The sequence below is a fragment of the Pseudoliparis swirei genome, chromosome 4 (genome assembly GCF_029220125.1).
Source record: "Pseudoliparis swirei isolate HS2019 ecotype Mariana Trench chromosome 4, NWPU_hadal_v1, whole genome shotgun sequence".
Taxonomy (NCBI): domain Eukaryota; kingdom Metazoa; phylum Chordata; class Actinopteri; order Perciformes; family Liparidae; genus Pseudoliparis; species Pseudoliparis swirei.
Window position 1 is genome coordinate 29,180,814 of NC_079391.1, and position 13,189 is coordinate 29,194,002.

At 43.0% G+C, this 13,189-nt stretch overlaps 1 protein-coding gene across 2 annotated transcripts; it reads left to right on the top strand.

Annotated features, from left to right (window-relative positions):
• Window positions 1–259: 259 nt before the first annotated feature.
• On the top strand, window positions 260–13,189 carry bbs4 (Bardet-Biedl syndrome 4). Of its 2 annotated transcripts, XM_056413106.1 has the most exons (16): window positions 260–319; window positions 1,952–1,994; window positions 4,798–4,877; window positions 5,391–5,454; window positions 5,634–5,745; window positions 5,956–6,028; window positions 6,352–6,405; window positions 6,497–6,624; window positions 7,655–7,709; window positions 7,870–7,938; window positions 8,125–8,277; window positions 8,531–8,702; window positions 9,687–9,756; window positions 9,843–9,987; window positions 10,207–10,399; window positions 12,387–13,189. In XM_056413106.1, the coding sequence occupies exons 1-16, from the start codon at window positions 260–262 to the stop codon at window positions 12,527–12,529; spliced, it is 1,614 nt and encodes a 537-aa protein (XP_056269081.1). In that variant the 3' UTR covers window positions 12,530–13,189. The 2 variants fall into 2 exon arrangements, with proteins under 2 accessions (XP_056269081.1, XP_056269082.1); XM_056413107.1 differs by lacking the exons at window positions 260–319; window positions 1,952–1,994 and adding an exon at window positions 3,980–4,479.

A 13,189-nucleotide genomic window follows, 5' to 3' on the forward strand; every position in this document is an offset into this window, starting at 1 on the left:
CATTTTCAAAACTGAATCCGTCTGCCCTGAGGCAATATTTGGAGTGGGGAAATTGTCTGAACTACTAAACAGCTGTGTTTATCTAATTTGCATTAGAGACGTCTGATTTGATACAGTACCTTAAAAAAGAAGACTCTTTAAAATATATATATATATATATACATTTTAATTAACAAACTAAATATTCCCATTTCGAAGGTGGAGTAAAAAAAAGGTAATCATTCATAAATCCCACCAGCTACTCCTCTGTGACGTCTCCATGGCAACGGCTTCGAGTGTCGATCATCCCAAGATGGCGGACGAGGAGATAAACACGGCGGTGAGTGAGAAGCCCCGAAGCTAGTTACCGTTTTTTTGTCCTCTGCTAAACACAAACACGCGTTACACACCTTCAGTAAACGTGACGTGTTTTTTTTGTCGGGACTCGGGAGTATAACCTTCGTAATAACGCCGGTCGTTTGAATGCTGGCTGCTTTTGGCTAACCGACTCCATAAGTCGCAGCTAAGTTGATTAAGCAGCTAACGGTGGTCCTCTATTTTTGTCCGAAGGGAAAGCGACAAGCTGAAATGTAATTTAACTGTAGCTGCGGCGAGGGGACTTGAACGCTACACGGTGCCCACGCGTTGTGCTTGTGTAAACTAATGTTATATAACGTCACTAACTCTCCAGCGCTGCATTCACGTCACTGAGGCTAGCTTTACGTCTTAACCCAGCTTCAGTTGCGTTATGGTTACAAAGTCCGGCGTTTGTGGGGCGGTGGGAGTGATGACGTGAGGAGGATATTAGCTATTAAACTAAACGTCGGTAGAAGAAACGATTGGGAGCTAAACACTCGGACTGAGCATGCGCGTGTTTACCTGCTCGCGAGGAAGCTGGATCCCCGCCTACTCATGAAATGTGAACGAGCTAATGTTTCTGATGATGACGTCATGCTTTAAGTGTCACCATTTCCTGCAAGTACTACACTGAAATACAATTCGGCAACCTCAAGTACTTGAATACTGCTTCTCGTCGCAGTTGCAAAAAGTACTCAGATATTGTACTTAAGTAAAAGTAGAAATACCAGAATGTAGAACTAGTTATAAGTAAAAGTATTGCATTAAAGTGCCAGCGAACGTGGGCGATATGATGGATGTGGGAGAAGGCTGATTTAAAACCATGACATTGTTATGAAGTTGGTGGGAAAATGTCAACATTACCAGCTGCATTATGTTTTCATAGCAGCGTCACAGCAGAGTCACTTTGTCATTTAGTTTCCAGGTCAGAAACATGTGTTCAGTATCAATGTGAGTACCATTTTGAATGCAGGATTTTATTTTTTTTACTATATCCTTAACTACTTCTTTAAATTAATTATTACTCGTACTTCTCCCACCGCTAGTATTCGTCCATTGACGCAGTTCCATAACCAATAATTGCAAAATGCCCCCAGTTGAGTTGCACATCTTTAAATGTGTGACCCTCGACTCTTTAGCAATGGGAACAAGCAGCTTCATTAAAGAGACGATCGTTCGTCGTAGATGGAGCGCCTTTGTTGAAGAGGGTTTGCATTAAACACTCAGATTAGACACCAACGTAACTTCTGGTGATAATTGAATAATTAGAATATCCAATATGTCCTAGTTGGCGAGTAATTCTGATTAGAAAAGCATCGACACTTCTAATCAATCTTTTTCGTGTAGACAGTTGACAGACGGCTTATGATGGGACTCTTCAGAGTTAACTGACAAACTAGAACAAAATACACATAAATGATGATTTTAAGTGTGTGGGAGTGGCTCTTGCACCAGTTAGAAACCACGTAAGTCAGTCCATTTAGTTCATCTTTTTGTGTGTGTTTTTAACCAAGGACCATATAAATGTTAAAGATATATAATAACGCAACATCCAACAGCAGATCGTATGGATTGTTACTTATCCGTTTGTGGTGTTTTTTTATATATATTTCAGCTCCCACTTGCCACTGAAGCCAAGAAACGTCGAGCACCTAAAGGTACAGCAAGACAGTTGACACGTGCAAGTCATCAAGGCAACACAATTCTGTTTATGACACGCATTATATTGATTTCATTGAGTCTGTAGCTGGTAAAAGGAAATGCCACTAAAGTGAGTTTGGAACTAATCGTCCTGCAGAGGTCACCCTCACCCTTCTAGCATCCGTCCCGACAAGGAAGAAGCTGTTTGAACAGCATGCAGATGAGCCATGTTCCAGATAGTTCTGTGTGTGTTGATCAGATATGATATCTGGATATTTGTCATAATTGTGGCTTAATGTCCCATTATGCTCTTGTTCACGATTACAAATCACTGCTGAGCATGCACGTCCTTTGAGAGCAATTTGGGACAATATGTTATTGTATGTGCAGGGACATTAGTAGTGCATTAGTATATGACAGAAATCATAACAGCAGAAAATAAATATGAGCTCTGAACTGGTTATTGTATTGGAATTGTATCGTGTTGTATCAGTGAAGGAAAAACCTCTATAACCAAGTCAAACTACCATTTTGTATTCTGTTAATAACTCTAACATGTTAATATTACAACAAAAATCAACCATGAAGAGCTTGATGTTTGGAAACAACACAAATTCAAATGCAAGTAAGAACTTAAATATAAAAGTGTACAAACCACACTGCACCACGTGTACATCAGAGGACAAGAATATGTACGCTGCACACATTGAAAAGCCACCTAAATCAAAATTGTTATTTTGTGCCTAAATGATCAAATTGTCTTCACCTGGCACAGCCATCAGACAAGGAAACTGGAACATACAGTAATACATCATGTTATACACATGGTAGGTTGCTATAAATACATATAATTAGTTATACAATTATGAAATAATTGCTTGCCTGAAGTTCATAATAGAAAACTGTGATTGGTTGAGGACATTTGGTCCAAAGTCTGCTGAATATGAGCAAGAAGGGAAAAATAATCAAATAAAAATCCACAAATCTCAGTTAAATTGTCTCCATAACCTACAGATGTCATACTAATTCTCTATAACCATCCTGAAGGGTTATATTGTGCACAATGCAATATGATCATGCACGAGTACATGATGTGCTCTTATGACATATGAGGCAATGCAGTTACTTCATTCTTTGATTGTAACTACATATGAGTCATACCAGCAACAAAACAAATACCAGTGGTGGAAGGTCACCAGTTTCCATTTTCCAGAATCAAGTGCTTGTGCTGCAATAGCCTGGCATTTCTGTCAAATTCCATGGAAGAAAAAAGTGTAGGCAGATGAAAATGAGAATAAATTACTTGACAGGACTGAAGGGTTTGTAAAAAAGTTCCCGTGGTATAACTTCCCCAAATGTAGAATTCAACGTATTTCCATTTCATTCTCCCCATGTGTCTTTTGATCTCAGCATGCCTCTCCTCTGCTCTTATCCCTCTTTAACAGATGCTCGGAGCGTATGTTGGAAGCCAAATGTCTTAGCATTAGCCAGATCACATTTTGAACAATGAGAAAATGCCTTCCGTGTTTGGGCCGAAGGTTTTTTTTCTTCTTCTACAGATTTATATTTAGGAGTCCTCCTGCTGCGCGCTCTTCTTCGCGCCTCCTTTCTCCCATCCTTCTTACACATTGTTACAGGAAATGCATGTCGCGCATGTCTCTCATTTCCTTCGGGACGCCCCCCCCCTCTCCCATCTGAAACACATAGACAAGAATATTATTGCCGTCTCAGCGGGAAGAAAGGGGATTAGGGTTGCTACAAATAGGGCCACTCCGAAATCTTGACGGGGCCAACGTGTGAAAGCCACGCAGTTTCACACTCGGCGTCGCAGAGGGTTTCTCTGAAGTTGTTGGAAGAGGCTCCCAGCTCTTGCGGCACATCAACATACTTGGTGTAATTCACACTATATTTGATTAAAACACTTTTTTACCCAGGCAGTTCATTAACGACCACCCCCCCCCCTCCCGGTGTCAGTGGTAGACTCCGAGCCCAGCACTTCTTCCCACATTGCATTGCGTCCTATATTTAGACTCAGAGGAAGGTAGCAGGTGTAAAATAACAGGATTACCAGAATCACAATTTGCATGAATTTGGAATTACGTTTGCCTCCACGTGAAATGAAATATGTTACTCCGGCGGGAGGGAGAGTCGGAGCATTGTGGCGGTGTTCTTGGGGGCTAGCTAACCCTTTGTAATGCTGGCTTTGTGTCGGGCTGCTCATTCCTCCAGGCTTTCAGCCCGTCTCCGTACCTTTTCTCTCTGTTCCGTCGCAAGCACCTGGCTCGCGAGATACATTGTTGCCCTGGCAACCGGGGAATATCGCAACTCGTCGAGACAAAAAAGCAGTAAAGTCAAATAAAATAAAAACCCATGTGCTTACAAGGTGACATTTACAGCACGGCTGGTGAATAGATTACACTTTGGCTTTTTTGGAGGGTTGACGTGTTAACGTCTCTGTTGCTGTCGGATCAAAGGGCCCGCCGGCGACTCCAGAGCGAGAAGGTGCGTTCACGAGTATTTATTCAACTGCCAAACTAGAGAAAAGACTCGATAAATAATGAATAGTCGAAAGAGACATTCACTTTTGTATATAGTCTGAGCTGTCGAACACAGTGCTCGGCGAATTGAGTTGAATTTAGCCCGTGGATTTAGGTTGACGTGTAACATCTGCATTGACTGTCGGATCAGAGGCCCACTAACGACTGCAAAAGGAGGGAGCGTTCAGGATTAATGATTCAGCTATCAACTAAATAAGAAATTAACTGAACAGCAAAGTGTAATGAGCTTTAAAAGTGTTCCTCTTTCTGTTCTGGCTTCCAGCTCCAGAGCTTCCCATTGTGGAGAGGATAAACTGGCTGATCCACCATCACTACATCCGTAAGGACTATGACACCTGCAAGGTAAAGTCCCACCAGTCCCCCAGTGGTTTGGTCTGTCACTCACTGTTGGATGTTTGTTCGGAGTTGATCTGATTGACCTTTAAAGAAAGCTAATGAATGCCTGGCATGTGCAGGGTTCTGTCTAACACTCGACTTTATTACGGGCTAATTCTCTGCATTGACCTGTGTATTCACACATGAAGCGGGCAGGTTATTAATAAAAGCTCTGGATAGAGGCCCGTACATACTTGTGAGGTAACTTCCTCCTCCTCACATTCTCTTTACAAGAGATGCACTCATCCCTCTCAAGGCCCTTTTTTAAAATTTGCGTCATTCTTTTTACCCGAGCGACTTCTTGGACCGCGTGGGCGTCTCGACGCACGCCTGCTATTGAGCTCCGTGCACGTGCAGCAGAGCTGGATGAGGTGCACATTGCGCAGTCGAAGCCACAGAAGAGACGTGGCCTCTTCAGGAAATCATATTGTCGCGACATCCATAGTTGAAGACATTGTCACCTGTTCTGTCTCCATGCAGGCGATGATCAAAGAACAGCTGCAGGAGACTAACGGAATGTGTGAATATGCCATATATGTTCAAGGTGAGCCGTTTCCATCGTATCGTTTCCCTTCTCACACACGTATGAATGGAATCGGCATCAAATGAAGGCTCGGTGGTTGTCGGCGCCCGAGCTCCTCAATGCATCATTTATTGTCCCCCAAAATCTGCTCCGTGGACCCCACGCTGTGCCCCTTTTGATGTTTTAATTTCTCGCCTCAGCATTAATCATGCGCCTCGAGGGCAAGATCCAACCGTCCCTGGAGCTGTTTCAGAGCTGTGTCATCCTGAATCCCAGCAGCGCTGACAACCTCAAGCAGGTGGCCAGATCGCTGTGAGTCTACAGCCCTTCTCCGTTATCTAACAAGACGGACATAAAGACATATCGGTGATAACGGCACAACTGCAGGCCAGAGAAATACGATATGGAAAAGTTAATCCACCCCACAGTGTTGCAGGGTCGTCAAGGATTGCGATTCAGCGTGCGGTGAATAAGGTTGATTAGTTTTTCACGTGGATTGTTGTTGTTTATTCTTTCCCGTAGATTTCTCCTGGGAAAGCACAAAGCAGCTATTGAGTTCTACCACGAAGCTGCGGGGCTCAACGAGAAAGACTGGGTAAAAGAAACGACACACTGTTTTTAAAGTGTGTGTGTTAAGTGGGACCTGGCATCTTTCACTCTAAATACACAGCATGACGTCCTCTCAACAAAATCTCCATACACTTAGAATGACTTGACATATTTTCTTGCAACAATTAAAAGAAGACGAAAAAAAGCGTCATGGTTGCACCTGCTGACCACTGTGAAGCTGGACCATCTAATACTACTGTGGAGTTCATATTCCACAGAGCCGTTGTCTCAAATAGGTTTCATATTTGTAAATTAAATGTATCCAAGTCCTCTTCAAACCCTGTATAATCTGACATTTTCTCACCCTAGGAGATCAGTCATAATCTGGGGTTGTGCTATTTCTTCATCAAAGACTTCAAGCGTGTGAGTATTCTGATTTTACAGACACTAAACGGGACACGCCGTTCTCCTTCCTGTGGTGATGCGATCGTTTAGATCTTCTGTCTCTCGTCAGGCTGAGGAGCATCTAAACATAGCTCTCCGGATTAATAAACACGACAAGACGTTTATGATGCTCGGGAAGGTTCATCTGCAGGCTGGAGAAACCGACAAGGCCATCGAAGTGTACAGGACGGCCGTGGAGTAAGTCAAGTGGACTGTTGAAAAGCACTGAGAAGACCTAAGCAAATAAATATTTAAAATAACCACTTATTCTAGGTATATGGTTTTATGGACTGTAAATACTGGCCTCTCTCTATATCTATCTATATATATTTATATATGTTTATATTTATATGAATTAATATATATATTAATATATATATATATTGTATATTTATATATAAATATACGTATATATGTTTTTATTTATTTATATATATATATGTTTTTGCGTATATATATATGTTTATGTATATATATATACATGTTTGTTTGTGTATATATATATGTTTGTGTTTGTATATATATATACACACAAATAATGTTAGATAAACATATACAGCAGTCAATTATAATTGTTTTCCAGAACAAAGTTTTTCATCCAACCTTTATAATATGAGAAGCTTTTATTAATGACAGTTATATTAACACATCCTTTAGCATGCCAGTTCACTTCATGACATCATTGTACTATTATAGAGATAAGAGCTATAAAACATGCCGTCTATGGGGTACCCTCTTGATCTATCTCTTTTAATCTCACACAAAGTTTCAGTTTTGCCTCATTGTAAGCCAATGCCCCTTAGCCATCCCTATTAATTCTAATCATTTCCATATCTATTCACATGTTGAATATTCAAACATTAAGTCATGGCGTAAATATGAAGATTACCTCGGTGTCTATAATAGCAGAGCTCATTATGGCTACCTCCTGTTGGGGTTAAATGAATTAATCAAGTGCCCCAATACTGATGTTGCTTTGATGAGACGTACCACTGTGAACTCTATTTTAATGCAGATCTGCCTCCATATCTTTCTTAGAGCCACATCATCCCCCCCACAGGTCATAATTTATAAAACAAAAATTATGCTGAATCAAACCCTGATTGAATCAGCACATTCCCTGAATGCCAACTATGTTATCTTAAGAATAAGTGCAGACATTAAATGTAATTACAGGCGTAGATCAAGTGACTTTCCTCTTCCGACTTGTCTCTTCCTCCATTTTCAGATTCTCTCCAGAGAATACTGAACTCTTGTCTACTCTCGGGCTGCTGTTTTTACAGGTAGGGAGTTTAAAAATCAATAAATGTATAACCGTTTCCAGTGAAACTGTCTGTCCACAAGAGACGACGGGCGCTACAAGATAACAGTGACGTGCTGAAGGTGTCGTAAACATTTTAAAAATGAGTTTGTGTATAATCTGTGTTCATGTTTTTTCGACAGCTTGGGAAATACCAAAAAGCATTTGAGCACCTTGGAAATGCCCTCACGTTTGACCCCAACAATTATAAGGTATGTGGGTATTCGAACACACGTTGTTCTTTGGTATAAACGCAGTTGGGCATTACCCGAGGACAGTGCATCACACTTCTCTTAAACAAAAGGTCAGTCTCGGGCAGGTGGGCCCAGTCAGTCTATCGTCATAAGTGCCCTCATCCTCCTCTAATGTCTTTATAATCATTGTTTTTTAATTCCCAGGCCATCCTGGCTGCGGGCAGCATGATGCAGACCCACGGCGACTTTGATGTGGCCATGAACAAGTACAGAGTGGCGGCCTGCGCCGTGCCAGAGAGCCCGCCCCTCTGGAACAACATCGGCATGTGTTTCTTCGGGAAAAAGAAGTATGTGGCGGTGAGTAACACTGTTCCATTCTCCGTCGTTATTCAGTATTCCAAAAAAAGAAAAAGGTCACCGCGAGTTCATTCCACCGTTCAGTTTGGGCTGTTTTACGCTCCATTGAAGATGTTCTATGTAATACCGGAGTATTATAAAAAGCACCATTGCTCAGAAGCCACGGTTTCTTCTCGGCTCCTCTTGGGATCACATGTCATTGAATTCCCTCCTCTCTGTCTACCTCCTCCCCCCCCCCCCCCCCCCCCCGCAGGCCATCAGCTGCCTGAAGCGAGCCCACTACATGTCTCCCTTTGACTGGAAGGTGTTGTACAACCTGGGTCTGGTTCACCTGACCATGCAGCAGTACGCCTCTGCCTTCCACTTCCTCAACGCCGCCATCAGCCTCAACCCACGGATGGGGGAACTCTACATGTTACTGGCAGGTAGCGTGAAGCAAATAATGAGGAGACCGATGATTCCAGGCCGAGGAATAGTGCCGACGGTCTGTGGGCATCAAGCAGTTTACGGCTGTACATTAATTGTATATTCACAAAAGTGACATCCTACTCCTTTTGAAAAGTGCACACCACATACAAATAATTGATACAGGAGAACATTCCCGATAAAGGAGAACATTCCCGATACAGGAGAACACTCCAGATACAGGAGAACATTCCCGATACAGGAGAACATTCCCGATACAGGAGAACATTCCAGATACAGGCGAACATTCCAGATACAGGAGAACATTCCCGATACAGGAGAACATTCCCGATACAGGAGAACATTCCAGATACAGGAGAACATTCCCGATACAGGAGAACATTCCCGATACAGGAGAACATTCCCGATATAGGAGAACATTCCAGATACAGGAGAACATTCCCGATACAGGAGAATATTCCCGATACAGGAGAACATTCCCGATACAGGAGAACATTCCAGATACAGGAGAACATTCCCGATATAGGAGAACATTCCAGATACAGGAGAACATTCCCGATACAGGAGAACATTCCCAATACAGGAGAATATTCCCGATACAGGAGAACATTCCCGATACAGGAGTACATTCCAGATACAGGAGTACATTCCCGATACAGGAGAACATTCCTGCCCACTGCTATCAGACTTTATAATAAATCACCTCTGGTCAAATCCTCCTCAAACTAATCATCTATCACTTTATGCTTTAGAGACACTGTATTCACTTTCACAATTATTAAATGTAATATGTCCTGCTATTATATTTTATTGTATTGTATATTTCTAGAAAATGTTTTGCTGCTGCGTCAAATGTCTCCCCTGAGGATGAATAAAGTAATATCTAATCTACTGAACATGCTGAATGCACATTTCTGAGCAGCTGTCTGCTCCTTTTATTTGGCGCGTTTGAACTGAAACACCGTCTCACGCTCTGTCACCAGTGGCTCTGACCAACCTGGAGGACGTAGACAACGCCACCAGAGCGTATGAGCAGGCTGCCATCATTGACGAGTGAGTCTGTCTTACTAACTTAAATGTCTGAGTCCTTAAATTGAATCATTTAATATAATTTGTGCTTGGTGATGAATAACCTGCAGGTCCAACCCTCTGGTCAACCTGAACTTTGCCATCTTCCTCTACAACCATGGCGATAAGAAGGCCACTCTGGACCAGTATCAGGAGATGGAGAGGAAAGTCAACCTGCTTCGAGACAACAACAGCAACTTTGAATTTGATACTGAGGTACACAAAGGGGCAGAGGGGAGGTTCTGCAGTGTGTTTGTGCCCCCAGTTTGGAGGAATGGACTACAGAAGCTAATTGATTAAAAGTCATGATCCGTTAGCTCGTTCACGGTATTGTGTGCGTTTGGTGTTCATGCCCTCGAGGTCCTGTTGACGTCTCAAAGGTCAGTTGTTGAAGTCTCTCCTTCCAGTGTTTCTATGTCTACTTTCCCCTCGCAGCTCATGGACATGGCTCAGAAGATGGGAGCTGCTCTGCAGGTGACGGAGGGTCTGGTGTGGACTAAACCAGGCAAGGACTCCAAATCCAAAGCAAACTCTGCGGCGGCCGCCAAAGCCCTCGGTACCAACCAAGCTCTGGGCCAAGCCATGTCTTCTGCCGCCAGCTACAACAAGAACCTCCAGCTGCCAACGGGTACGACTGGCCAATACGAGGCCGTAGAAAGTGTCAGTTAGCACTCCGTCGCCTCGGCGTAGCGTCTCGGTTTTTGACGTCGTGACGGAGCCACTCTGTCGACTGTCAGAGCTGAGGCGAGGCTCGAAATGAGGTCCGGCTGTGAGTCCGGAGGTGATGAGGCCGCGCGCCGCTGAGCGCCTCTTAAGTTTGTTCTGAGCTCAAACTCTAAAATGAGGTGAGCGCACACAAAAAAGTATTTTTCCTCAGAAGAGTCCAGTGTTACGCCCTCAGCGCCGACGGCGACGCATTTCACAGCCTCCACCTCCCGTCATTAAACCAAAAGCCCAATTTATTTTTCTTCCTTTTTTAAAGGAAACTTAGAAGAAAAAAAATTTCTCTCTCTTCCCCGTGTGTTTTTTTTATTCACAGCTTCTTGCCTGCCGCACGACTGGAGCAGATTGAATTCACGAGCTGAGGCTAAATGGAATATGTTCAAAATAAATAAATAAAAGAAGCTAACCTCTAAGCCAGGAAATATATTCTTGGCACCAAAAAAAAAAAGAAAGAAGAAAGTCAGCAGTGAGAAAAAGAAAAAAAAGACACGCAGTTAAGATAATAAATTCAAGGCTACTCTGAAATGATCGTCACGGCTGGCGGCTCTCGGATGTCAGTGGACTGGAGAGAAAAGCCTGTTTGCTTTCTGCTTCTTTTTGTTCTGCTGTTAACAAATAACAGCGGAACAATGCGTCCGTGTTCGGTGTCGCACCTTTTACTTAATTACACAGCTCTGGCAATCGATCTGCTCTCTGACGCTGAACCGCCTGTTGTGAATGTACAGTTGGTTAATGTTGAGCAGTACACCATCATTACCAAGATGAAGATGATCAATTTACCTCTGAAAACTTAGTTTGAGGTTTGTTAAGAAATCTGTCACACAATGCAGCGTGGGGGGGTTGAAGTTATTTGTAATGCTGTTCATTCCCAGCGAGTCCATCCAACACTTACTTCCCCAGATTATTATTTTTTTATTAAGTTCCTTTTCAAATAAATAGAGTTTTGTAAATGTAATATATTTTTGGACTTTAGGATTTTACGCTTAGATGACTTAACAATGACTCTTGGCCTCACCTCTGGCTCCAAGGAACATTCTGTTTCACAGGCATTCAGGGGAGGGGGGGGTGATTGTGTAACTGTTGGGTCATGGGACAAACTTTGTTGTTCAAGTTATAAATAGCCTGTGAAAGCATCAGGCTGATACACCTTAATGATTCACCGCCTTCTAAATGTGCGGAAATTTCACCGTTTAAAAAAGAAAAAAAAGAAGCCAATCTGGAGTTGCCCGTCTGGAATGTGACAACTGGAACATCTAGTCACGCGCTTACCGTTGGAAAAGCCCGGTCACGATTGCCCTGCACTCGGCCTCGCGACGCGACGCGCTGTTCCCGTGCGAGTAATGAACAAATACTTCCCAGAACCCATCGCGAGGCTACAGTTTGTCGTGCGGTCACGTGACGTTGTGAGAAACGAGGTGTTTGCTCACGAGAGACGGAGCCGTGACCCTCGACCAACACGGTGCTCCGGGGTTTCCTTTGGCCTCCATTGGCGCACATTCGCTCTCTTAAAGCTCTGACCTGCGGAGCACCGATGAGAATCAGGTTCTGTTCTGCTGAATGTGGCAAAGACATGTGACAGTGGGGACAGGAAGCCAATCGCATGTCACGGTCCAGTGTGTAGGATTTAGTGGCGTCTAGTGGTGAGGTTGCAGATTGCAACCAGCTGAAACATGGTGGACCCTCCCACTTCCTGTGTAGATACAAACAGTGATTCTCAAGTGACGAAAACATTCTTCGTTGCACACTGAAGAAACCCTACTTATTAATATGATATACCTTTGCTGCCAATAGATCCCCTTAAATCCTACAAAATGTACAGATTTCATTGAGAACTTCAAGGCATTTTTTCTGTGCAATCTTGGCGTCACCTCTCATGTTTTTGTTGTTCTCAGGTGGTTCCATGCCCCTGGAGCCGGAACCGGATGTGGAGACGGCCCCCAGCCCGCCCACGGATCCTCCGGGCTCCCCAGAACCTGCAGAGTCCAAAAACCCCAGACCCAGAACCTCCAAGAGGAAATCTAAGGTGGAGGAATGAGTTTGCTTGGTTGCCACTATCTGAATGGGAATCTTTGTCAATATTATGTAGAGGAAGCAAATGACGGTAGTTTGACTTGAAAATATTTTGGTTTAGGCGCCTGCTGCACAGACGATTCACGTCCTGTACAATAATGTACTCGACACCAATAAGGTCAATCGCGATGTGCACTTTGGTTATACGGGAATATCGAATGTCCGAAGACCAACTCACATTTCTTCACCAAAATTCCAAGTTGATCGAGTGTTTCTCATAAATCCATGTCGACGTGGCAGATGTCGAAACCAATTCCAATTGGATGTTTCAGTTTGAGGTTGTTCTATTGGACAATACGCTAACGTGCAGTTCCAAGTAATATTTGGATGAGCTTAGCAATAAGGTCAAGTCATGAATTTCCAGAGAGGATGTCAGTCCTGAAACGTATGAAATGCTGCGACAATCACTGGTAAAATCATAAAGACGTGACGGGATGTTTATGAATAGTTACAGGACATTGCTGGTTTGTATGATAGGGCTCTTTTTTTAAGGGTCGAGTGTAAATAGTGATACATTCTTTTATATGTGGATAAATGTTATGTTTAGAGTCATGTATCTGATATTAATAAGAGACTTTAAAAGAAAATATCTGCGTCGCTTATTTTAATAAAAATCTAGTTTCAA

Coding starts and splice junctions, on each gene's coding strand:
- bbs4 (XM_056413106.1), top strand. CDS start 260: ATGGCAACGGCTTCGAGTGTCGATCATCCCAAGATGGCGGACGAGGAG. Junction 320..1,951: donor ACGAGGAGATAAACACGGCG/GTGAGTGAGAAG, acceptor TATATATTTCAG/CTCCCACTTGCCACTGAAGC. Junction 6,625..7,654: donor GTGTACAGGACGGCCGTGGA/GTAAGTCAAGTG, acceptor CTCCATTTTCAG/ATTCTCTCCAGAGAATACTG.